This window comes from Asterias amurensis, chromosome 13 (genome assembly GCF_032118995.1).
Source record: "Asterias amurensis chromosome 13, ASM3211899v1".
In the NCBI taxonomy this organism is placed as follows: domain Eukaryota; kingdom Metazoa; phylum Echinodermata; class Asteroidea; order Forcipulatida; family Asteriidae; genus Asterias; species Asterias amurensis.
The window spans coordinates 7,587,946-7,614,898 of NC_092660.1; the positions used below are offsets into that span (position 1 = coordinate 7,587,946).

Here is a 26,953-nt window from a genome sequence, read left to right on the forward strand (position 1 = left end):
AACCAATTCAAAACTACAACCAAACCTAAAAACAATAATTAAATTTTATTACCTTATTTGCAATAATATGCCGAACTTTTGAATTGCAAGTTTGTCGTCGTGTAAACACAATGGCATTCGTCAGTATGCCACTTTCTGTCGCTATTCATTATTTTACATTGTACCATATTGAAGAGCAAGTTGTGATCGAGATTCAAGTGGGTTGTAACATTTACTAGTTGCACAGGCTACTCATACATCGTGTGATGTTTCATGTGCCAAAATCAATTTTTTTTTAGTCGCACCCCCCCCTCCCCGATCGCAACGTTTTCCATTGTTCATTCAGTTTACGTCGCTTTTTATGCGTCCAATCTTTCCGCTTTTTTCTAGGGATAGCACTTTCTTCATAAGTTTAATTCTAAAGTCTTTTTAATAGCTGACGCTGTATCCTTAACCGAATATGGATGAGCTCCTGTCAACATTGTTTATGACCTTCGACATGACATCAGTATCAGGTAATTTCTTTGTCTTTGCTTATTGTAAGGAACCCACCAGAATAACTGAATATGGCATTTTTCCACTTGTGTAATAATGTTGTTTTTATTTATTTGTTTATTTCCTCAAAACCTCAAAAAATTGAGAAGATGAAAATATTTATAAAAATTACATCAAATTAATATACAGTATACGGGACATAAACACGTAAATAAAGAAACAGGATAACCCTGACACTCTCGGACGACCCCCATACCATCTTGACAAAGTATGAAACAAAGGGATTGTCAGAACGATCTGAGTAGCCGACCGAGAGTATCAAGGTCATCACATTTAAGAAACTGATTACGAAACAAAACTGTTTCAACACTATCACAAATACCATGGTTGACGCAGTTTACATACTTAAGGTCAGAGTTAAAGTTCCGCCTGCAAGAAGGATTAAGAATGCAGTTAAAGGCAGTGGACACTATTGGTAACTGTCAAAGACCAGTCTTCTCACTTGTTGTATCTCAACATATGCATAAAATAACAAACCTGTGAAAATTTGAGCTTGATCGGTCATCGAACTTCCGAGATAATAATGAAAGAAAAAATACCCTTGTCACACGAAGTTGTGTGCGTTTAGATAGTTGATTTCGAAATCAAATTCGTGGAAAATTACTTCTCTCTCGAAAACTATGGCACTTCAGAGGGAGCCATTTCTCACAATGTTTTATACCATCAACCTCTCCCCATTACTGGTCACCAAGAAAGGTTTTATGCTAATAATTATTTTGAGTGATTACCAATAGTGTCCACTGCCTTTAAGCAGCGAAAAATCTTTGTCTTATAAAGGTTGTCTCAGCCTATTTAAAAAGTAATTTTAGAAATTATTATCATATACAACTGTTTAAGTAAGATCATGCATCAACATTCAAAAGTCAAAAAGAGTAACTCAGCTTTTTTTTATATTTGTTATGTTTGTTGTATGTCCATCATGCAAACATCCGAGTCTTAGTTGTATGTGTGGAAAATGTGAATCACTTTTCACACGAAAAACTTTATGTTTAGGCCTATATAATGTAAAATACAAAACAATTATACCAAACAAATGACTTACCTTTTCAATTCAGCGGTTTCAATGAAGGCCTGCGCTATTCAGTTGCTGGACCCAGTGTTTTATAGACTTTAACTTCCGGAACTAGTTTTCTTGACCAATTAAAGTCACCCTGCATATACCCATCCGCCTGAGTATATCAACAAACTATTGCTATATGTTGATAACCGTCGTACCGGCCAAATTAAATGACGGTAAATTACTCTCACCAAAGCATGGGGGAAACTGGCCAGTTATTGACGTGATTTTTATTTTACCTTTTCCGTTCTCTTAAAGCAGGTATTTTTTTATTAATATGATTATTAATAGTACAGTTGTAGTCCTGCACTATTTTTTTTTATAAGAGTAGGTGTACTATTTTGTTCACATCTGTAATTTCTGCTATGGTTTAGTTTCTGAATTAAGCCAGCTAAAATTACGCGCCACCTCTAGCAGAAAGCTGTTAAAAATGGGGGGGGGGGGGGGATTTCCTGTAGCCTTTAAACCAGTTGACGAAATGAAAAAGTATTCATTTTGTGAGACATGTTTTATGGCATATTTAATTGCGTATTTTTTTTTATTGAGTGAAGTTTTACGATGTAGTACCCCAATATTTTACGTTATCCCAAAGCAAATTTAACATCCATCAAATAAAACGTTTGATCACTTCACCAGGATCACAGTCAATTACACGAACATGAACAAGCAAATGAAAAGCTTTATCTTGGAAAAAATTACAAAAAGGCAAATATACGATCAATGTAAAGTATACGATCAATGCAAATAAAAAACGGGGTAGTATGACGACAATGGGGAAAATGGCTGGTTAGGAAAAGAGAAACTGTTTAAAAAAGATTTACTTGTCGAAATTTTATGAAGAACTCAACACCTTCTGAGTTGCATTTGTATGCTTTATTATTCTTGACATGTTCTCATTCAGCATGTAGAAGCATTTGTTAGGCCCTAAAATAGTTGTTTTCTTTGTTGACTTTTCGGGCATGTTTGCTATTATTTATTGTTTATTGATTTTCATCTATGTCTTTATTTTGAACGAAATAATAACTAAATTCATTTTAAAAGGCACTGGATACTATTGGTAATATCTCAAAACAATTGTTAGAATAAGTTTGGAATCGATCAATGGAGTGTTGATAGTATAATCCTCTGTGAGAAACGGCTCCCACTGAAGTAACCTCTATCAGAGAAAGAAATTATTTCTTACTAAAATATTTGAATATGATTGCGAGACCTCAGAATTAGATTTTGAGGTCTCAAATTCAAGCATCTGAAAGCACAGGTTTTTTTCTTCCATTATTATCCCGCAATTTCGACGATCAGTTGAGCTCCAATTTTCACAGGTTTGTTATTGTATGCATAAGTTCAGATACACCAAGTGAAAAGACTGGTCTATGACAGTGACCGAATGTGTCCAGTGTTTCTGAACAAGTTTTTTTTCGACAGGGAGTAATGTTTATTTTGAAAAGAACAGATAACTGTCTCTGATGATGAGTCTAGCTTACCTGTTTGCCGAAAAGAGCGTGTTGCTATGTTTACTTATACAACAGACGTGTCGAAATTAGTCGACCGGTCATGTGTTTCTTTGCTAAATAGTGCAAGGGTATGAACCAATATTGATAGTTCATGCTCAGCTACTCATAAAAAAACAAGATAGAATGCTGGTGTTAATAGCCCAAAGTTTTAATTAACGGCAAAAAGGCTGACCATTAATTGTTTTTTTTTGTCAATTGAATGTAATGCTGGCTATTGGGAAACTTTGGTTTTAAATCATGAACGTCGAATACGGCCACGTGTAGCGAAATGACAGCGGCTACCAACTGCATCTCTGGCCGGTTTTGTTCACAGCATTCACTCACGATCACCAGGGAAATTTGAAAATGAAAAGTCGTTTGAAGTCGACAAACAAAAGTCACCTTATAAAGCGAACTTTTTCTTTTTACTAAAGATTCTTATCAACGGCGGGGTAATTTTAAGTAAATATTAATTTCGCATAATGCTTATACTACCATAACCACCTTTAAATCAAGACCTTATGCACAAGACCTTACGCACATGGTGTCATTTTAGTAGGGTGCCCTCACCCAGAGGTCAAATGGAAGTTGTTCATTGGTTAATCCTGTTTGCCGCGCGTACAAATCTGTGCGTTTCGATTGTTTCGTCACCGTTTAACCTCAAGGGTGGCGGCTGGATGACGTCAATGCATAAGGCCTGATAACAAGTAACACAGTGTATTGTTACCTTAAACTTGTTTTCCTTGATTTGATTACTTCCAAAGATCGCACGCAAAACGGAGCCCTTGACAAGTCCACGTTGTTTTATATAATACTGAATCACAACAAAGCGCAAAGAATAAGTCAGTTTTGTTATGTTGAATCGAACCAAGACACAACCATTCTTCGATCAAATTGCGATCAAAAATTCTTTAATTTTTTTTCCTCGTAACTTTCGAGTTAAAAACATTTGTTTATACATATAAAAGCAACTTCTTCTCGGAGTGAATCATCTTTATAAATTTTTTTTTTTAGTTTTCAGATGAAGTTCAAAACCCGCTTTTTTTTTAAAGGTTTTCAGATGAAGTTCAATACACTCTTTCTGATTTTTTTGTTTAGCAGTAGTTGATTGCACTTTCAACAATTACCAATCAAACAGATACAAAAGTAATAGTCTAACTGTAAAGTTTATCATGATCAAAATAAATCCAAGGTTAACGTATATTCATTTAAAAAACAATATTAATATAAAAAAATCATCAAGACTCCAACCCGCATGTAAAGTATTTTTTTTAAATGTAGCATTAGTTATATACCCTCTCTTGTAAGCCACTGTAATTAATGGGAGAATTAAATCCCTTTCAACCGGCAAAAAAAAAAAAAAAAAAAAACATAAACGAGAAATGGAATTAAGTTGAGGCTATATACGATATTCCAAAGAGTTAGTTTTATGGAAAAACAGAAACTGGACATGTTTTCACTCTATCTTTACAGGAGTGAATTGCAGGGACTCCCTCTCCCACAAACTCGGTCCAGGGTCAGGTTTCCTGTTCCGTGCAGTGGAGTACGTATGAAATTTTTCGCTCGAAATAAAATGTTATGTTCTCAGTATAATATTTCGTTCCCTTGAAAAGAGCAATAATAACTTTCTTCAAAATGTATTTTTTTCCCCCTAAAAACTATTATTTTGTCCTTGGAATAACATATCGTTGTCCTTAAAATGTTATGTTGTGCGCTCAAAATTATAACCCAATGGTTCTGAAATACAGATCAATGCACACATAGCTGGTATCGAAATACAGTATGGTTATTTCTTAACCTATTTGTAAAAAAAGAAAATCTCTGTGAAAGTCCGTTTTACATTATCAAATGTGGCCAAACCTTTTCTCTGCAAAAACAAACAAAAGCTTGACAAAATTTCGTAACAATGGTAGGACTATGTCGATAGAGTGGACACTTATTATCCAAGTTGAGGACTATAAAAGCGAATGTTTCTTTATTTACAGTAATCTACTCCCATGGTGGTAGAATGTATAACGCAAATAGTCTAAAACTTGAACGGCACGAAAAGTAAACACAAATCGTTTGTGGACTGTTTACTGTTTTCGCAATTATTGCGCAACCGCTAATAGTTGAATGGTGTGGATGCCGGTGTCGCATGCAATTATGTCCTCTATGCAATACTATCCGGAGGACATTTTTGCATATACTATCCGGATGACATTACTGCATATGCAATAATGTCCGCCGGACGGTTTTGCATGTGCAATCGTGTCCGGCTAATAATGCAATTGTGTCCACCCGGACACATTTTCATATGCAGTTGTTTCCGCCCCTGTGCAAAACCGTCCTTGGTTGACGGAACACGTTCGCCATTATTTTACAAGCTAAGTGCATGTCATGAATGACATGGGTAATGTTTGGCTGTTGGGTATTCGCTACAATCATAAAGTACGTGAATATTCACGCTGCATATACTATACGTATATAGGTTCAGTGCATGAACGCTCGCTTACGGGCGCACATACATGTACGTCATGTACATGTCCAGTACATGTCCACCGGGCGGTTTTTGCATAGCCCCGGACACTATTGCATATGCAAAAGTGTCCGGAGCGGACACAATTGCATGGCGGACACAATTGCATCTGACATCGGTCCAGCATGCACCTCATTCAACGCTTAACGTGCGCAAACAGAGTGCGATGAGGTTTACAGTAGTACAATCGTGTACTCTTGTGGCTCCCGGTGGCCAACTGGTCGACGACCGTGACCTGGTCACAGCTGAAAGAGTTAGGGTCGTGAAATTTCATTGATTTTCTTCTTGTTCGACGCCAATCAGTCAACCAGAACAGACCCCGTTAAAGGAACACGTTGCCTTGGATCGGTCGAGTTGGTCTTTGAAAAGCGTTCTGTAACCGTTTGTTGTAAAATGTATATGGTTAGAAAGATATTGTAAAAGTAGAATACAATGATCTACACAAATATGCCTCGAAACTGCGTGGTTTTCTTTTTACCCTGTCGACTAACACGGTCGGCCATTTATGGGAGTCAAAATTTTGACTCCCATAAATGGCCGACCGTGATAGTTCGCGACGTAAAAGGAAAACCGTGCAGTTTCGAGTGATACTTGTGTGGATCATTATATTCTACTTTTAAAACATCTTTCTAACCATATGCATTTCATAACAAACGGTTTCAAACGCTTTTAATAGACCAACTCGTCCGATCCAAGGCAACGTGTTCCTTTAAACAAAAGTACTTGACATCTAGGGCCTTCACGACCTCAGGAAATGTAAATTAGGTGTTCGGGCCATTAGCCGAGAACACCTCTTATTGTTGTTCGTTTTTTTTTTTCTTTCTATATTTTCGTTACACAAACATAAACCCTCGTTTGCTTGTCAAACTGTAACTACATTATAATTCTCAATCCTTGCAGCGCATCCCAAACGAGCGATGCATCGACCTTCTCCGTATGCTGGCTCACCTGGCTGCGATGTGATAACATATTTGATTGGGGGGGGGGAGGCAGCGAATCGCGAGCCGGTGTCGCATGCATGTCCTCTATGCAATACTATCCGGACGACATTATTGCACGACTTATTGCATATGTAATAATGTCTGCCGGATGGTTTTGCATATGCAATCGTGTCCGCCCGGACGCTGCTGCATAATGCAATTGTGTCCGCCCAGACACAGTCATTTGCATATGCAGTTGTGTCCGCCCCGTGCAAAATCGTCCTTGTAGTAATTTGAACGCCCTTGGTCGATGGAACACGTTCGCCACTTTTTTTTTTACAAGTTAATCAGTGCATGTCATGAATGACATGGGAAATGTTCGGCCGTTGGTATTCGCTGCAATCATAAAATACGTGAATATTCATGCTGCATATACGTAGGTTCAGTGCATGCACGCTCGCTTTTACGCGCGCACATACGTATACAGTCGTGTACATGTCCACCGGACGGTTTTTGCATAGCCCGGACACGATGTGTGACAAAAATCTCCAAGGGGGACAGAGTCTCCTGCTTAAAAAATATGCTTAAAAAACTGCTTAAAAATCTGCTTAAAATCTTGCGTAAAAATCTGCTAAAAAGCTTATTAAAAAGTTGCTTAAAAATTTGCTTGTAAATCTGCTTAAAGTCATAATCATGGTATGCAAGGTGTTAAATTGATTCTGCTATCCAAATTGTTTTGTTCTATCATAATAATATATGTAGTTTTAACGCGCCTTTCCCAAAAGGATACAAAGCGCCAGGTATACTGCAAGGATTTGGACGAAGTTTGAGATAATTATAAGACGTGATCATTAATGGTTTACAAGGTGCTGTGGTGCAATATGCTGCCAATCCAGCCATGCAAAAACACAGCAGCGAACCCCTTCTACGATAAGCGCACTGGGTTATTTACAAACGTTTACACAACACATGGGACCAACGGCTTTACCTCCCATCCGAAGGACGAAGCAATGGTCTATCTAACATTTTAAGGGAAGTTTAATTATTGTTAGTAAATGCTAGCCTTGATCAAGGCTGTTGACGTACTGTTCCCCGGTCCGGTTCGCGGCACACACATGCAGTGCATACACAAATGTACATTACCATACATTGTACAGCGAGAACAGTATAGCGTAGTCGTGAGAACGGTCGTGTCTTTGTATTTTCAACCTCATACACGTGGCTCAAACAACAGCCTTGATGGGTTTGTAAAGCTTTATCGGAATTCCGATAAAAGGGTATTCATGATGTGGGCGTGTCATTCTAAACATTGGCCAATCACAGGCGCGATTGAGAATGACGTATTACTGCTAGCAATCATGCCACGTCCATGTGTGTGTACGCTGTACGCTAGCTGTGTACATGTACTGTACTACGTGCTTTTTATAGCAGTGTCGGGAGCGTGGTGTATATTAGCTGTGATTGTAAGGGGTCTGAATGCGCTGCCGGACGGGTGAGACGGACATGACTCGCCCGGTCGGTATGGTGTTGAACAACTTCGAACAACTTCCGTTGTCTTGCGTTTCATTATAACACGAGGACTAGCATCATAATTACAACGTAGCTGGTAGATTTGTCCCTGAATTGGAAGCTGCTGTACTATAAGTGTAACGTTGTAGTGTAGTACTAGTAGTATGGCAAGAGTTAGTTTATGAAATTGAACTTTATTTGTAGCTGTTGTTCAGCCACACGCCATCTTCTACCGTCTGTCGACAACACATATTTTCGATCCCCAACTTTGATTTACACGGAGAAACGTAATGAATAATATATGTCTACATTAAGACAAAATAAACAGCTGGGTTTCTTATCTCATCTGGTCTGTGTTTGTGCTTCAAGGGGACGGGGTGTGTTGTACTGTCATATGCCCAACACCTAAGAATTCTTACCAAGTAGCCATCTTGCCGGAAACCCATGACACCTGGATACTTTTTTAACCTTTCTCAAACACATTTCACATGGTATAATGTTTCACATTTCTAATCAAACCCATGATTGCATTAAACGCGGTTGTTATATTTTGTTGAAAGTTTCTGTAGTTGTCTTGCAAATTATACACCACTGATTTCCAGCGAATTACAGTTTTGTTTTACTAGTAGGGATTTCTCCCTCGCCCGCCGCCATTATTGCAACTATACTACAGCCACTGCTTGTTTACAATACGTCGACGAGCACATGTGTGCGAGTGCTTGCAGAACAACGTTGTGATTGACATCGCAGCGAGAGTTTATAGGTCAACCAACAACCAATGAGAACGGGTTGTTAGTATACATTAGCATAATGAGCTCCGCCCTAAATTTTGGCAGATACAAAACCATCAAGGCGCTACTTGGGAGGTACCCATGTACCATAAGTGTACCGTATACAGATGGTACATGTACATGTACAGTACGTATGTGTACATACGCTGTACACGTATTGTATGCACTGTGTTATGTATGGGGGTGCGCTGGCGGAATTCAGTGATGGGGACTGGGATTTCGCCGATCGCGGCTGGCTGTAGCGCCTTGATCAAGGCTAAGTACATGCTGGACCAGAACATGCCATGAAACATTTCAAACAGAAATGCTCCTTTCAATGTGTTGTTTTCTTTATACGATATTCGAGAACTAGCTTTTGGATTTTTAGAACGGGTTCTTTACCGCACCCATAATTTAATTTATTGTTTTCCATTTTTATTTATCGTAGAATGAATAGCTTTTTACTTGATGTGAATTGCTTTCATGTTTGAAACCTTGGCTACAAAGACCATTATAGAGAACAGATGAAATCTGCAAGATAGCATTGGTAAATTCTCAATTTTGTCATAAACGTACACATCGCTTATATTAAGAACAAGGCTTGCGCATGCTCTTATAATTAGTGAGTGAGGACTGCGGCAAGTCTAGAAAAACTATGATCTATCATCCTCTAGAGGGCGCAAGATTAGGGAACTTCCCTGACACGACATCACTGCCTGGTACCATATCACATAAAATACAATCCCGTTATATTGATTTATTCCCTATTCAAAGTCGTCTTCTTGTTTTGGAGTGCCTTTGTATCTAAGGTTAGTCAAGAATTATTCTTAGCTGATTAGTTGTACAGACACCGTCTAGTTAACGCTTGGGTGTAGTGTTTTTTCTTCCGGTGGGGAATTCCCTTTTTTTGCGAAGCAGTCACCGGTCCATATAGATAGCGGCGTTGCATTCATCGGTTTACAACCTAAACGAAGTTCATTGTACGAGTTGTTGCGCATTTTATGCTTCCCGCATCATCGTCAACTGCTGTCACTTCTGAACGGACCTCCGCAGCTGTCCTCTTCTGGTCATTCATCATGGCGCAAGCACTGCAGCAGTACAACTTTCAAGGTATGTTAATTAACTAATATCGAAGTCTTATGCACACGTTTCTACCAAACAAGGTACTCACGATCACGGCGCTGAGTATATACAAACTTTCAGGTTTGTTGCAGTGATGAATTTTGAGACCCAATAGTTAGCACCTTCAATGGGTTTACAAGGTGCACGGCGCATACAGCAGACCACGTCCAGGAACACTGGGACGACCCCCCTTCTCTTCTAGATAAGTGCACTGGGTTCTTTTACACCCGTGACACAACACATACAGAACTATTATTAATGTACACAATCACTTTCACACAATCTTCGTAAAGAAATTCAACCTTTGTAATGAGATGATTCAACAGTTCTTTTTTTTATTTCAAACGAAAAAAGTAATAAAATCATTATTAATTTTCAACCCTAATTTGTTTTTTTAAGAAGTTAATAAAAAATATCCTTGATATTAAAGTCGATCGACCTTCCATATTATGATTCTTATGCCTCGTTCTGTTGCTGCAGGTAATTCATGGTGAGATCTTGGTGTTAATAAAATAAGGTTATATACAACTCGACACATGGTCTCTGTTCCTAGCTAGATTCGAATCATTCACAGAGAATGCAGGGGGAGGAAACAAACGAACCTCAACCGAACGATGAAGGAGCTGTCACAGCTAGTCTAGCGAATATTTCCATGTAAGCATTTCTGTATTCCTTTTGACTATCAATGCCTGAATCCTAATCTGTCATTTTGTACTGCATTTCTTTTATCTTTCTAAAGTCGACTCGATTACTATATGCCATACTGTCCAGTTGTTTTTCAATTGCACAATAATCCAAAATGACTTGAGTTTAATAGACCATGTGAACCTTGTTAACAACAAGTTTGACCTTGTACATTCTTTGAGTATTCTGGCAGGCAAGATATTACACTGTCCTATCGGAAAGTTGAAATTTGGTGTCATAATTTTCACATAAAACCAAGAGTTATGAAAATAAAAGCTGGACAAGTTTTGAGACGTGCCCCCTTTCATCATATCAAAAGTTAATAAGCATTAGACAGTGCAATCTCCGTAAAATATAATCTTTCAAACTTCACTGCCAAGCTATGGTGTCAAGTCTTACAGCTTTGGCGTCAAACTCAACAATTTAATAGCCAAAGTAACATCATTTTGGGTATGATAATAACGCCAATGGAATAATTTTATTGTCAAAGACTAGGAGTAGGCCTATATCTAATGGTTCATAGTGTCAGTTTTCACACCCAAGTACGTCTGTGCAGTGTTCTTTTGATATGAATTGGGGAGGGGGGATTTACCCTAAGGCAGCTTTGAGCTCATTTCTATTTTTATTTTTCATTTGTAAATTTTTAATAAACACATTTCATACAAACAAAAATTATAACCATTTATTTCCACATTGCAGAGAAAATATACCAATATATAACACTGTTTGTATGCAATGGTACGTATTAAATATTGAGTATTATATAATTGGTGTAATTATTTTAATGATGTTCCTGGGCAATGGAGCATAATTTTATTAGCTACAATTAAATTAGATTTATGTACGTACGGATTATTACAGTTATTGTTAAAGTCACCTGGAAGTGGTATTTTGTCAAAATAAAGCTTTTGTCACTAAAATATGTGTTTTGATGAGTGGAATATGAATAAACAATTAACTAAGGTTTAAAAAATTAGTTTCCATGTTATTTACAAATTTGAAAAAAAAAACGACCCGAGAGGGCGCTGTTCGTGACGTCAATCGAGGCGCGATGAATCGCATGCAGTGCCAAAACAACATAGTGACGCTTGGCGCAAGCTAAAAACATGCCCTCAAAGTTGAAACAATACCTGATTTTTTTTCACGTTAGGCAAATGCTCCGTTAGGTTCGTTACGTCTTTCAGATACCTTCTTCGACTTCCCCACTAGCTGGACAAATTATTGGGGTGGCGTCATGTTTTAGAAAAGAACTTTTCTGTTCATGTCAAAATGTGTAGTGTATTCTCGAAGCACGACGGCTCGAATGAAGTGTTTGCTGCACAGCGCTGGAAAAGATGTCCGACCGGACAACTTGGCAAACTGACACCATCTTTATGGTCGACATTGCCGGAAAAATGCAAGAAAAAAACTTTTTCAAAACGTACAAACTAATGACTAGGACTTGAATGTACTTGCCCGTACGTGTGTTCGATGTTCGATCGAGGCAAAGTCTTCCTCGATTGACGTCACAAAAGGGGTAGGCGGAGTCACCCCCACACAACTTTTTCTAATTTTTTAAACTTATAAATCGTTAAAAACAATTACTCAAAAAATTATTTTATTGTTCAGGAATATATACTCTAATGTTTGAAGAAGAAAAAATTATATTTCCAGGTGCCTTTAAGTATTATTAGAATTGTTAAATCAAATTCTTCGTCATGTTTTCCGTACTGTCATCAGTACAGTCATGCTGTTGAGTGAATAATAATATTGATGGTAAATAAAGTATAAAAACAACAACCGAAACAATTTTTTTTAAAAATCAAACATGTGAGAAGATAATGGTTATAAAGTTAATGGATCTCGTCATCCGTTTGAATGAAAATAATAATCTCCATCTTCCTTGTCATCTTCAAAACAAAAATTAACCACTGCTTTCTTTTTAAACCCAGTTAATGTTGTATCTCCAAACCTAGACCGGCTTCTGAAGCCAACTCTCCGGACCACTCTGAGAGCAGTCAGTCCCGTCCTGAGACTCCTTCCATTCAGCCACAAGAAATCACAGATCCCGAACGTTCCAATCGCCTCTTTGCTGACTCCAATGCCGCTTGTGAAGAGGATACTCGTCTGTTTAACCCGCTGGACTATGAAGACTTTGATGAACGGCAGCGCAGTCTGGATACATTCTTGGATACTTATGCACCATCCAAAGTCAAGAGGTAAGACAACAGGGCCCAATTTCATAGAGCTGCTAAGCACAAATATTTGCTAAGCATGAAACTTTTAACTTAATAAAAAACAGGCATACCAACCAAACTTCCACGTGATTTTCAGGATAAGCAAACAACAACTGAATACCAGTAACAAGCAGTTTGCAACAAATGAACATTTTGTTAGGTAATCATGTTTTTATTACGGAAGAAATTTCATGGTAAGCAAATTTTTGTGCTTAGCATCTTTTTGAAATTGAGCCCAGGGCCTTTCATCACTGAGTGACTTCAGTCTGTCGTAAGGACAGCTACTGTACACTCTAAAACCTTACGGGTCAGATCCGGGTCAGATCCGGGTCAGGGATATTAAATGTATTTGTTGTATCTGTTGTAATTAAAATAAGAAAACAGAATTGTAACAAATTGTTTGTGTTCATACAATTCCAAATAATGGTAAATGTGCTGTGCTAAAGACCTTTATTATCATGTTACAGCCATCTTTATTTGCTCCCATTGATATCAATGTTACCAAACCGAGGGTGGAAGAACAAAATAGTGTGGTTCATATTTGCAAAATGATTATTGGCATTTAGTGTTGTTATGCGATACGAGGAACATGACCAAGAGTAGGCATGATAAGTAAAGGTCTATTCCCACTTGTAACTTTGTAACTTTTTTTACCATGTTGGTCGATAGTGAAGGTTTTTTTTTCTCAAGATAAAGGATACTTTGTTCAGATCCTTTGGGTAGCAAAGGCCCTATTCTCGTATATCAATGTGGGCAAAACTATCGATAGACCTCCTGATGATTCTATAAATTTATATTCCTTAAGTAAGGGCAACTTTCAGGGGCAACGAAAAGGGCAACAACCAGTCGTTATACTGTTATTTCCATTTATTTGGTTCTATGCATTCAATGTGCAAGTTTTTTGCATGTGTTATTAGATTTGCTTTCACGACCAGAATTGCTATTTAAATTGTATCGCTGTTTTTTATTTTTAAATGCTTCTTGTACTGTCTTTCCCTTGGTCAACCCCAGTGCAACCTCGCTACCATGGGCATCGCGCCGTATCACGCTAGCTCTGCGTACGTCTCTATGATCGAGCAAGGCATGCTGGGGAAAAAATGGCGCGGCGAGATCGATCACCCCCGGGAAGGAGGTTGACCCCAGTGTCACAATCTCTCTTTTTGACAATAGGAGACTTTTGGGATGCTTAGTGGCAGCAGACTTACCAGGTGAAATCCATAATTGTTCTCGGTAAAGTGCACATGCTCAGAACTACGTAAACAATGATAATTTACCTGGTAAGTCTGCTGCAACCTAGCTTTCCAAAGTCTCCTAATTGTATCCAGTCTTGGCGTGAGCCTTTTTCATTGAATTACTTTGCAGAGTTTAAGATTGATGTTGTTTTAATAGATGAAAATTTGCATCGGGGATAAAGAAAATTAATGTTGGAATACACAGATTTAATTACTATGTAACACCATTATACACCAATATGTGTAAGCACTGCATAAGCACTGCATAATTTCATGAGCTCTCACTTTTATGGGGGTTGTACTTTTCTAATGAATTACTGAATTAACTGTTTAAACTGAATGTTTAATGAATGTTCATGAAACGTAATTCAATTTTCTGGTTATGATGTCTGTTTGTATTTTGAAATAAAAAAAACATTATATATCCTTTTTTCTCTATTTTCCCCTCTAGATCAGACGGTGTTGGGAAAATCATTGTGAACTCATTACGTTTTAAGGACGAGGGTCTTGGAGACGTAGAAAAGATACAAGAGGAATTCAAAAAGCTATCACACGAAGAAGTCAACTGGCCCACTGTCCGGAAACTTGCGTTGACTCATAGGTAACTTAGGAAATCAATTGTACCATTTAACATAAAATTTTACAAAAAACCTCAAATTACCAAAGCAAAAGAATTATTTCACCATCAGATAACAGATGTTTTGTTTATTTCAACCAGAGTGCATTAGACTGCAAGCTAGCAACAGGCTATTAATAAGTATTACATAGTAATTAAAACTGTGTATGAATTTATATAAAACAAAAACCAAATTTTACCCTGACTTAAGAGCCAGGACCAGGTTAATTTGATAATTGTCAGGATATGTTTCCTCTTTTTGAGATGAGATCGAGTGTCTTTGATTATATATCTTCGTATCTGCCTTGTGGGAAAGAGAGTTTGAACCTGTATCTTCGAGGTAAATTTTTGCTCAATATTGTATGTTTCATAACTGAATGTTGGAAAAGGGGTTTCGGTGAACGTTTGTGACGAGTGAACGTTTCACTGCGGATCCGTTAAGATAGTACACGGCAAAAGAATTTTTCGTTTACAAAAGCAGCTAGCAATAGTGAAAACAACTGCGCCCTCAACCTTTTACACGATAGGAATAGAAATATTTAAAATCAAAGTTTGCCCTGACTTGAAGAGAATACGCTTGAGAAACATAACTTATAGTGTGGGTGGACAGGGCAAGGTCGCTCACCCGCTTGAGTTTTTTTCCAACATAGTCTGGTCCGATGTGTCAAGGGAATTCTGTGTGAAAGTTTTTAGATTCAGGGTTAGGTTTGGAAATTAATCACATAATTATTAAACCACCATGAATACCAAATGTATTAAAACTTGAAAATATGAAATATCAGCATTAATTTGTAGATCTCAACATTTTTTATTTATCCTAAAGGTGTAAAAGTGGCATTTGGCTTGTGTTTCAAAACACCAGGGAGAAAGTCGACGAAGCGTGGAGGAAAATCGCCAAGGCTACGGTGGCAGATATGCTTGGTACTCACGCTAAGGTCACGCCGACTGAAGATGCAGGAACACCCGAGGAAGTCTTACACTCCGGACAGTATGTCATCAGTGTTTATGCTGAGAACTTTGATAAGAAAGACGAAGTGTATAACTTGGAGGATAAGATTCGGAAACTTGGTATGACGGATCGCATGGCCTTCAAACCTCGTGTTTACTCCAAGATTGGTGTGTTTTCCGAGAACAAGTGGGGTTTGAGACCGGGCATCTATACGTCACATTGGCACCCCGACGTCAATGAGTCTAAGATAAGGGACAATGAAAAATGAATTTGATTGCTTAATGGTAGATCAGTCTTGAGTTTTTAGTCTAAGGAAAATTAAGAACCCCCCCCCCCCGCGGAAAAAAAAAAAAAAAAAAAAAAAAAAAAATGGAATTTGTTTTAACGGATTTGGATTTATAACAACTTAGGCACTGCATTATTATTATGGGGTTCGCCCAATTAGGGGATCCAATAAAGCATCTCATCTAGGCGCTTTGTAACCTTCGGGGAAAGACGCCTGATATACATGCTAATATGTATGCATTTATGCATGTATGTATGTATGTATGCATACTTTGTATGTACGTACAACTCGATACAGGAAATAAAACTAAAATTGCATACAAAGGCTCCATCATCTCAGCTATCATTTATCCGAGTTTGTTTTGTCTTTATCCTTGTATAACTGTCCGTCCTGAAAGGGGTTAGTTTCGTGTGATGGCTTTAAGACCATCTCGGTGACGGAGTTCAAGTGTACTTTGTTTAATAAGGGAATAAAAGGGTAGCGAGTAGCGACTAGTGTTACACGGCAATTCGACCATGCAGCACCTTCACCTTGTCAGCACCTTCTCTTTTTAAATTGTTGCGCGCGCAGTTTGTTTACGTGCTTAAGCTAGCAACCGCTCGTGAATTAGGTTTAGGCTTAAGCAATTTTGTTTGCTACGTTAAGCAAACAAATTTGCTTACCGTTAAGCAGCCCTATGCAATTTGGCCATGCACATAGTGCAACATATTTGCAATACGTTGTTAGTGTTGCGCGCAGCGGTGTGTACTTTACGTGTGTTTGTATGGTAGGTGTAGCGAAGTAAACGAGTGTCTAAAATGCTTAAGAAACGTACATTGTATCATCTTCTAATTTACTCTCAAGTTAGTGTGTAAACCTTTCAAGTGGCGCTTTGAACCATAACAAATAGTATGATAAGACAGAATTTTTTTTTATCGCCCGCCATTGTGTCAGTAGGGGGCCCATACCTTCTTCTTTGTTGCTAAAGCAAACGATCTAAAATCTTGCGCCTGAAATAGGTGTACGTTTAGGAAGGGGTAGAATGATTTAAACAATTATTTTTGCTTACCGTTAAGCAGATCTATGAAATTTGACCCTGGGCTAATTTTCTGTCCGAATTTGGTCAAAGTTTTCCATACGTGAGGGAGGGATAGTGTCCTAAACTGTGTGCGGTATCACTTGTACTGGGGAAGGTTTTCTTAATTCACTAAGAAGCGCTTGAATACAAATTTGAAAGACTTTTGTTTAAAGAGTTTGTGCAATTTTGACTTGTCACACATGTCTTTAAGAGCAGGACACAGAAAAACGAAAGTGTGTACAATTTCTTTTCTGAAGTTAAAGTCACCTGGAAGTGGTATTTTTTTTAAATAAAGCTTTTGTCACTAAAATATGTGTTTTTACGAGAGGAATGTGAATAAAAAGTTAACTAAGGTTTAAAAATATTAGTTTTGATTGTATTTACAAATTTACGAGTAGGCCCCGACCCGAGAGGGCGCTGTTCGTGACGTAATTCAAGGCGCGATATTTGAAGAGAAAATTTGTAGTCAGGCCCCAGTACATTACGTCTGGGAACATGGCACATCAAAACAAATTTAGACACGATTTTACACACATACGTACATTGAAACTTGAACATGTTGAACGCCTAGTGGTTTTTACAAAAGCTATTGCTGCTATTTTTATTTAACTATGCGACTTTTTAGTGACCAAATGGGTTGTAAGATGTGGGTCTGCCTACGTATTATTATAGAAATACGGCCACGGAGCAGACTGCACGCACGCACTATGGCTGCTGTATAATGTGCGGACGGTCACATAGGACCTGCACGCATGGTGAATCGCATGCGGTACCAACAAAAAATCGTGTCACTTGGCAAAAGCTAAAAACATACCCTCAAAGTTCAAACTTACCCGAATTTTTTTACGTTTAGCAAATGCTCCTCTGGGTTCGTCACGTCTTTCAGATACCTTCTTCGATTTCCCACTAGCTGGAAAAATTGTTGGGACGGCGTCGTGTTTAAGAATGGCTCTTCTCGTCATGTCAAATGAGTGGTGTATCCGGGATTCGAAGCACGACGGCTCGAAGTGTTCGCTGCATAGCTCTGAAAAAGACGTCGGACCGGACCACTTTGCTCTAGTTAGTCTGATTTTTGCAGCCCACAACCGCCTATACTTGGGATCTGCAGGAAATAGATGAAGACTGACCCCATCTTTAGTTGTTTTGCTGCATCCAGCAGCAATACACCTGGTCGGCATTGCCGGAAAATGCCAGAAAAAAAACCTTTTTCGCAGCGTACAAACTCACGTCTTAGAATTACATGTACTTTTGCACGTGTGTTTATCTACGCATCGAGGCAAAGTATTCCTTTTCCTACGTCACAAAAGGGGTAGGCGGAGTCAACCCCCAAGCACTTAATTAATTTTTTTAACATATAAATCGTAAAAAACAATTACTAAAAAAAAATGTTTTATTGTTAATAAACATATACTCTTATGTTTAAAAGAAAAAAAATCCTATTTCCAGGTGCCTTTAATTATTTCACATAATTATGTTTCTTCTATTTCTCAAAAAATGTGCTTTATTAGGGTTACTTTAACTTACTTTTTGTATAGGTTTTCCAGGCCAGTGACAGCCCCAAAAATCATTTAATTTCATTAACATGCATTCAAATTCACGCATTTTCCCCTGTACCTCTCAAACTAGGTTTTCTTTTAGCTCTTAAAGGCCCCCTATCGTCAAAGAAAAACCAGTTTTTGCAATAGCGCCCTCTCGCTCATAAAAGTTGTTTACGCTGTTCTGCGAGGGTGACTTACACCCTCTGTTAGTTCGTCGTGAATACAAAGATGGCGGATACGGAGATGATACACTGTTCATGGTAAGCCCGTCACTCTGTGCTTGTTGCAAGAACACTTGCCAGAAATAGTGAAACACGGGGAGCTTTCCCACGAGCTTTGCGAGTGTGTGTGGCACAAGACAAACAAAAGGACCGGAAGGAAGTGAGGAACAACAACAGGGATCTCAATAATAAAGTAAGCGTTACCACTATTTTAGCCTTATGTGTTACTGTTACCCCAGTTTTATCCAAGTCGATCCAATGGTGTTTATTGTCACTTTCGTTATTATTCACCGTTCTGGAAAACGGGTGAATTTTCATCATTTTCTCTCGAGAAAACGGCAAACGGTTTGAGAACTTATTGTACTTGTAGGATCAGGACACAAAACACAAATATCTATAATCTACAGATTTACGTTAAACTTATACGGTAAATACTGATAGCTACCCTTACAATACTATACTTGCTGATACCCTGGTGAGACGAACAATTATTACAGCATGTAAAATATGTTACCAGTAAGTTATACTAGTATTTATAGCATAACTGGTAATTACGTTTTTACATGCGTGCTAAAACGGAGATGAATTATTTTGCGTGACTTTGTTTTACCAAATGCCTCAATACTTTGCAGCAAGTAACGTTTTAAGAGAAGCTTTTTACTACCCAAAATGTGTAAGTTAAATGTAAATCTGAAAACATGTTACAACAAAAACCCAACAATTTGTTTACAGCAATTTATTATGGCAAACGGATAGGGCACTATAATTAAATTCTGTATTTTTTCAGGAGTCGGATTCAGAAACAACTGAAGGCGAGGGGAGAACAGGCAAATCTGATGCTGTGCGAAACAAATTCAAGAAGAGAAAGCAACATCAAGGTATTCTGAATGTTTATTATTTTTTTGTACAAATACAAGTTAAAATATGTCTATATGGTTTACAGGAGCTGCATGTACCTGAATCAGTCTGTGAAAATATATAGATGAATTTCATCAACATAAAACAATATTTACGTATATGGAAAACTAACTGAACTTGAATGAAGAAAGACAGCAAGGCAAGGGGTAGAACAATAAATAATATTTATACACATAAAAACACTATGAATCAAACCATAAAATTACAAACCAAAAATTAGGGAAATATTTACAGGGGCATATACAAATACAAAATAAATACATAAAATAAAACATTTAGAGCAGGTGCAGGCATGATATACTGGTAATTTTGGAAAACAACAACAACAACAAATAGTTTAGATAGTGGAAGGGCTGATCTTCACATGGTGTAAGGCTATCGTACACTTATCACAGTTGTCTGGTTTTCCCAAGAGCAACACATTGTCAAACAGCCTAGGATGAATATGCCTGAATGTAAATAACAATAATGTGTGTCTACCGTTTCAGAAATATCTCAACGCTCTTCCAAGGAGGTTGAAAATGTAACCGCAGAGCTGTAGAGACAGCAGCTTGCAGCATGTCAATTGCATTCTGCAGCTAACAAGCACAAGCCATGAACCCCAAGCTCCCCCTCAAGAAGTTTTGCCATGGTGCAGATGTAGAAATCGCAGGGATATAACGCTGCTGGAGGAGAATAAGTTTTGCACTAGAAGGTGAAATGGGTGCCTCACACACACACACACACACAGCTCATGGATTACAGGGATGACATGCTGGCAGCAGAGCAAATCCACAATAATGACAGTTTTTCAGCATGCAGCATAATAGGCAGCATGTTTTTTTTAGCAGCATGGGCGACTTGGTGCTATAAACCGTAGATTCATCCCATGTGTTTTGTTTTATCAATAAGGGATAGGTTTCTAGCACCAAATGGTGTTTATATTGGGTTCAGACCTCGAAGGCTCTTATTACAAATAATATTGCAATTTTTCAGCATGTTCTAAAATATTTTAATTGCTTGAGTTTGAACAAAGAGAAATTAACCGCAGCGAGACATGAACCAATGACCTCTGAATTAACGTAGAAGTGTTCTACCAACTGAGCTATCCAGCCCATGCTGGCGGTGTCCCTATTTGTCATCAGAAATTGATTAATAGGGACACAGCCAACATAGTGCTGGCTAGCTCATTTTGTTAGAGTGCATGTACGCTAATCTTAAGATTGCTGGTTCAAGTCTCACTCCAATTACTTTTCCATTGTTCAAACCCAAACTACTTTTAAAACTCACACAATCTGTTCCCCTTGTTATTTGTTGCATATTTTAGTATGAGTGTCTCCACACTAACTTATAAGCTCAGCTCATTAATTTTTGCAATCGAGACATAGGAGGGTTGTTATAAGCAGCTGTATGTAGCTGGTTTCTACATAGTGAATTTTTTTACACACAAAAATATAACAACAATATGAGATTTAGAATATGTTTTATTTGCATCAGGGATTATGAATATTTATTGTGGTTTTACCCATATAAACCGATGCGTGTGAGCCACTGTATTTTGGAACTTATCAAAAATCTTTGAAAAAAAAACATCACAGACAAATTACTCGGGTGGTATTCGAACCCACGACCCTTGCAGGGCTTAGAAACTTTGTATTAAGCACTATATAAATGCATGTTATTATATTATTATTATTTGCAATTCTAGAGCAGTGTCATAGAAACTAGTCTAATTGGCCCTAGAATTGCAAAGGTCATTGGTTTGAATCCCACCCGAGTAACATGCTTGCTTTTTATCACAGAATTTGGTGGAAGTACTGAGTATGCTATTGACACATCAATGTATATGGGTCAAGCCAAAATGAGGAATAAGATTAATAAAAACAAACTATGGATAAAGAAATTACATTAATTCAAAGGTGTATCATTCATAACAAGGACATACTCAAAAGACAAGAAAATGATCCAAGAACACGTCATTTTACCTGAACTTGTTAAATTTAATGATCAAGTCAGAAATGACACCTTCCACTTGGTACATATGTATTTAGGAAATTAAAGTGGGAGTTAATTTTGGCTCATAGTTGTGATTTTGGCTGATATGAACAATCTTCAAGATGATCACTATTGGTAAACTACTCAAAATAATTGTTAGCATAAAAACTTGGTAACAAGCAATGGAGAGCTGTTGATAGTGTAAAACATTGTGAGAAACGGCTCCCTCGGAAGTAACTTAGTTTCCAAGATAAAGAAGTAATTTTCCACAAATGTGACTTCGAGACCTCAGATTTAGAATTTGAGGTCTCAAAATCAAGACATGAAAACACACAACTTGGTGTGACAAGGGTTTTTTTCTTCCATTATTTTACCGCAACTTTGATGACCAATTGAGTTCAAATTTTCACAGGTTTGTCATTTTGTGCATATAAATGTTGAGATACTCAACGTGAGAAAACTGGTCTTTGACAACTACCAAAAAGTGTCTATAAAACAGACGTTACAAAATATTTAACCTGCAATAGTTTTAAACCATGTAACGCCAATGGTTTTAAAACCATTGATGGACTGACCCACAAATTAAAATAGTTTACACATCTTTTAAATTTAGTGTTGCAATGCTGCACTACAGAACATGTATGATTTCAACCCAAACAAACAAGTGGTTTTGTTTTTCAAAGTGAAAAGAATGAGATTTCCAATTTCTTTACTTCTTGTTCATCCCATCAAGTCTCTCCTAGACTAGTTTTTCTATGGATGGGGCTGGCACTTTTGCAATGGTGAAAGAAATGCGTTGTGGATTATCATCAGATAAAGTAAAAAGTGACATGCTATGATAAATAACCATGTACCCGCCCCGCTTACTTATGATCTTTTAGCTGCAATCCTCTCCATCGAATCTGTGATGTAGCTATAGGGCTGCGGTTTGGGCTTGGGATGTGCTGACCATTTCTTTTACCTGTGGAAACCTGGGAAAGGGAAATAATAATATGAGATCAGAAAATACACCTTGGTTTGACGAGTTAAAGTGTTCTGGAGCTCTTGAAAATTGAAGAATTTTATTACAAGAGGATGTATTGAAATGAATATGTATGTTCCTAAGAATATCCTTTGGAAGGTTTATTTAGTTACTAGAGGTGTAGTTTGTTGATATAACAAAAACAACTGATTTTGGAAACAGCTTACTTTTACGAAACATTCAAGGATACACGCGCACATACTTGGGTGTTAAAATTGACACAAGATCAATGTCAAACAAAGATACATGTACAAACAACAACTTATTGTTTACATCATTGGGTGTTTAGCAACATGAAAATAACACACATTTGTTCCCTTGGATCGGTCGAGTTGGTCTTTGAAAAGTGTTTGTAACCGTTTGTTATAAAATACATTATGATTAGAAAGATATTTTAAAAGTAGAATATAATGATCCACACTAGTATTACGCGAAATTGGGTGGTTATCCTTTTACCTCATCGACTAACACAGTCGGCCATCTGTGGGCGTCAAATTTCTCCCATAAATGGCCGACCGTGTTAATTCGCAAAGTAAAAGGAAAACCTTGCAATTTCGAGGCAAATTTGTGTGGATCATTGTATTCTACTTTTGAATCATTTTTCTAACCATATGCTTTTTATTACAAACGGTTACGCTTTTCAAAGAACAACTCGACTGATCCAAGGCAACGTGTTCCTTTAATTTGGGTTATTTTTAGGGTCTCAATAAAGTGAAAATACATTGGTGTTAATTTTTTACACCCCAGTTTTTGCAGTGCATAAAGGCAAGGCATTTTCTGTCTATTTATTGGCAAGTTAAAAGTTTTAACTGTTTTTCTGTTTAGTCGTAATTTGGAATAAAAGGCATCCTAATTGTTACAATAAATGTTCTTTCAAAAACAACCTGTCATGCCCATTTTTGTTTTGATACTTGACTTGTTTAACCTGTATGAGTGACGTTTGTGAACAAACATCAAATTATGATTATTGTGTCTGTTCAGAAACAAAATTAACAGTGTATGCATTTAGCCTTCGAAATTAGACTGGGTTGAAACGTCAGGCCATTATCTATTTTGTGCATTCACGGTCGTTGTGGTTGATCAGTTCACAAGTAGCCTTAGTATATATAAAACAAGACAAGTTGCAAGGTCCTTGAATGCCATCCCTTCTTCATAGAACCTTCAGAAAGATTGTAGTCTCTGACAACTTTATTACTAACCGTTCTGAGTTAATGTCTGCATGGTCTAGTGACATTCCTTTCTCCATGGGTCCAAACAGTCTCTTTGCTGTGGTTTTCTTTATTTGCGTTGATGACACCAGTAGACTATCTTGATCACTGAAAAGTGAAATTAAACACAACACATTTATGGTATGACCATGAGTATAAATTATGATACCGTTTGTTTACACGACAAGGCATTTATTTATTCTTCCAAGTTTTTCCCCTCCATTTTCAGTTGTATTGTTTATTTTTTTCTAGAGGGTCCCTAGACTATGCCAGGGAGAAAAGGGTTTTCACACTGATGTCAGGCATGCAACTACATCAGCTGATATAATTTTTTTTTTTTTTTTCAGTACTTTCAATTGAAAAATATCGTACAAAATTTTGTGACATTTTGTAATTTCCTCCTTTTTGTTTAAGTTACAGTTGCATGCCTGTGACGACCATGCTGTGTGAAAACATAGGCCTTATTAACCGTTTATTTAGATTTTATTTTTTTATAATGAAAACAAAATTAATCAATGAGACCTTTCCAGCTATTTTGCAGGCATATTCTTTAGTACAAAAAAATTATAGTAAAAAACCCCGAAACCAAGCTCTTTCTTAAAAAAACCCAGGATCAATAAGAAGCCCGTTTCATTATAATTAATTCTTTAATCCACTTTAAAACAAAAAAGAAGGAATATTTAAACATTATTTTCGTAATATCATCACTTGTGGAGGGGGGCCCGATAAAAAGCATAGCTTGTCGAGAGTATGGACCCCTAACCTAACGAAAGCAATGAACTGAAGCAAAAATTAATACATAGGTGGAGAGAGCGAGTAAAATGCGAGTAAAACTTTAATAGCCTACCTTCTGGTGAATATTCTAGTCGTGAACTCTGGTCTTGACCACAAGTAGAAGTCTACTGGTAGATCTAGAACATGAACAGTGTAGTAAGTAAACAAGATCGCGGACAGGACTGTCATCAGATGTTTGACAAACTGGGACAGTTTTGAGTTAATGAATTTACACTGCTCTCGCATTGATTGGAACTCATCATTCGCATCAGCTGGATTGGCCTAGCCTGCTGTGTACTTCCTTCTGATAATCTCTGCTTTGCACAGATTTCCTTCTTTTGCTGGCAGATTCCGATACTGCCCAGGTAACTTCTCCTGTTCCTCACCTCTTCTTCATGGCAATTTTGATGCGCCGTCAAAAACGCATAATACACCCGCAGGTCCTTTCCTTACGGATAAGGTGCGGTGGTTGCGCACACTCAAACATGAAAACACGACGAAAAGCTCTAGACACAGATAAACACGATCGACGTGTGTAATAAATCCATGCCATTGCAATAGCGCGTATCGTGTGTATACACCCATGCCATTGCAATAGCGCGTATCGTGTGTATAAACTCATGCCATTGCAATAGCACGTATCGTGCGTATAATCCCATGCCATTGCAATAGCACGTATCTATATTTAGACTACGCCCTCCGGGGATGGTAAATGTAACAGCTATCGTCGCACTGTGTCAAAGGTAAATATGCTTGGCAAGCATTTGTCGTTCGTGCGTATGACGATACAGCGTCTTTAATGCATTCAATTTCGTTTTCGTGCACACATTATTGCATTTTTCTCGTTCAGATTCGCTTCAGTCATTCTATTTCATTTATAGGTATTCAAGACTACACTTTGACCATTCTTAAAGTGAAGGTACACGTTTGGTAATTACTCAAAACAAATATTAACTTAAAAACTGACTTGTTAACGAGCATTGTAGAGCCGTTGATAGTATAAACATTGTGGGAAACGACTCCCTCTGAAATAAACGTAGTTTTTGAGAAAGAGGTTATTTCTCACTAAAATAATAAAAGACTTCTAGCTAGAAGTCTTTTCTTCTTATCTGAAAGCACACAAATTCGTCAAACAAATGTGTTTTTCTTTCATCATTTTCTCGCAACTTCGATCACCAGTATTGAGCCCAAATCTTCACAGGCTTGTTATTTTATGCTTAAGTTGGGATACACCAAGTGAGAAGACTGGTCTTTAAAGGAACACGTTGCCTTGGATCGGTCGAGTTGGTCTTTGAAAAGCGTTTGTAACCGTTTTTTATAAAATGCATATGGGTAGAAAGATGTTGTAAAAGTAGAATGTAATGATCCACACAAACATGCCTCGAAATTGCGTGGTTTTCCTTTTACCTCGTCGACTAACACGTCGGCCATTTATGGGGGTCAAAATTTTGACTCCCATAAATGGCCGACCATGTTAGTTCGCACAGTAGAAGAAAAACCACGCAATTTCGAGGCAAACTTGTGTGGATCATTGTATTCTACTTTTAAAACATCTTTCCAACCATATGCATTTTATAAAAAACGGTTACAAACGCTTTTGTTTTGACCAACTCGTCCGATCCAAGGCAACGTGTTCCTTTAACAACCACCAAACGCGCGTGTACCTTCCCTTTAAGTTGAATTTCTACTACCTATTTACAATTGATGCATTAAAACTAAGACTCACCGAAGCGAACATGATATTGCTGCTAGTTTGAGTTTTCTTTTTCATTTATGAGCAACGAATTTAAACTTACTTTGCATTCAAATTAAAGATGAGATATGGCTTTATGAGTTAACTGGGAATTATAGCTCATTTACTAGCACATACATGTAGTCGTCCTTCGTTAGAGGTGTTTCCATGTACTTTATACATTATATTAACATCATTTGTTTTTTCTTAATAGGGTTTAATGCGTAACGCAGTAAACCGATTTAACACCAGGAAATATGCATAATTATAGTCAGGTTGCACAGTCGAGGCTATAAGCGATTGGGATTGTCAGGGCGCATTCAGACGTGGTTCCATTGTTCTTTTCAACCAACCAAAGCAATGCATTTGGGGAAAGGGTGCTTGTCTTTCTGTGAACCGTCATTGAATATTCTGCCACCGAGGAGTTAAGATAGATTGTATAGTTTCGCAAAATTCGGTACCTTCTTGGCAACTCGCTGGAAGTGGGAACCCAAGAAATCCAAGTGATACCTGATGAGGAGGGCGAAGATGGGCGGCTACAGAGAGTGGTGAAGCCGATGGCTTACTAGCCGGGCCAATCGGGTGAGTCGCTACATTTTCAGGCCTA

At 37.7% G+C, this 26,953-nt stretch overlaps 3 protein-coding genes across 5 annotated transcripts in view; 1 reads left to right on the forward strand and 2 right to left on the reverse strand.

The window, feature by feature from the left end:
- The window catches only part of LOC139945964 (uncharacterized), a 70,914-nt gene that overhangs the window by 28,301 nt on the left and 15,660 nt on the right, over positions 1-26,953 (reverse strand). The window contains exon 1 of one of the 3 annotated variants that reach the window (XM_071943508.1): positions 1,577-1,620. The exons of 1 other annotated variant lie outside the window; for it this stretch is intronic. The gene's annotated coding sequence lies outside the window, so the exon portion shown is untranslated. Of the gene's footprint in view, positions 1-1,576; positions 1,621-26,953 lie in introns of those variants that run through there. One more of the 3 variants, XM_071943509.1, reaches the window with a different exon arrangement.
- Positions 9,494-23,515, forward strand: LOC139946007 (UPF0696 protein C11orf68 homolog). The gene is made up of 7 exons (XM_071943589.1): positions 9,494-9,908; positions 10,401-10,574; positions 12,560-12,802; positions 14,504-14,653; positions 15,492-18,912; positions 19,507-19,597; positions 20,126-23,515. Exons 2-5 carry the CDS (start codon positions 10,498-10,500, stop codon positions 15,883-15,885), a joined length of 864 nt encoding a protein of 287 aa, XP_071799690.1. The 5' UTR covers positions 9,494-9,908; positions 10,401-10,497; the 3' UTR covers positions 15,886-18,912; positions 19,507-19,597; positions 20,126-23,515.
- On the reverse strand, positions 19,593-25,335 carry LOC139946008 (uncharacterized). The gene is made up of 3 exons (XM_071943590.1): positions 24,688-25,335; positions 23,832-23,948; positions 19,593-22,582 (listed from the first exon to the last, which is right to left on the reverse strand). The coding sequence occupies exons 1-3, from the start codon at positions 24,858-24,860 to the stop codon at positions 22,525-22,527; spliced, it is 348 nt and encodes a 115-aa protein (XP_071799691.1). The 5' UTR covers positions 24,861-25,335; the 3' UTR covers positions 19,593-22,524.

Excerpts from the sequence above, each read along its gene's own strand:
- LOC139946007 (XM_071943589.1), top strand. The coding sequence starts at position 10,498 with ATGCAGGGGGAGGAAACAAACGAACCTCAACCGAACGATGAAGGAGCT. Across the intron at positions 12,803-14,503 it reads GCACCATCCAAAGTCAAGAG|ATCAGACGGTGTTGGGAAAA; the intron begins GTAAGACAACAG and ends TTTCCCCTCTAG. Across the intron at positions 14,654-15,491 it reads AAACTTGCGTTGACTCATAG|GTGTAAAAGTGGCATTTGGC; the intron begins GTAACTTAGGAA and ends TTTATCCTAAAG.
- LOC139946008 (XM_071943590.1), bottom strand. The coding sequence starts at position 24,860 with ATGCGAGAGCAGTGTAAATTCATTAACTCAAAACTGTCCCAGTTTGTC. Across the intron at positions 23,949-24,687 it reads ACTAGAATATTCACCAGAAG|TGATCAAGATAGTCTACTGG; the intron begins GTAGGCTATTAA and ends TTCACTTTTCAG. Across the intron at positions 22,583-23,831 it reads GCAGACATTAACTCAGAACG|GTTTCCACAGGTAAAAGAAA; the intron begins GTTAGTAATAAA and ends TCCCTTTCCCAG.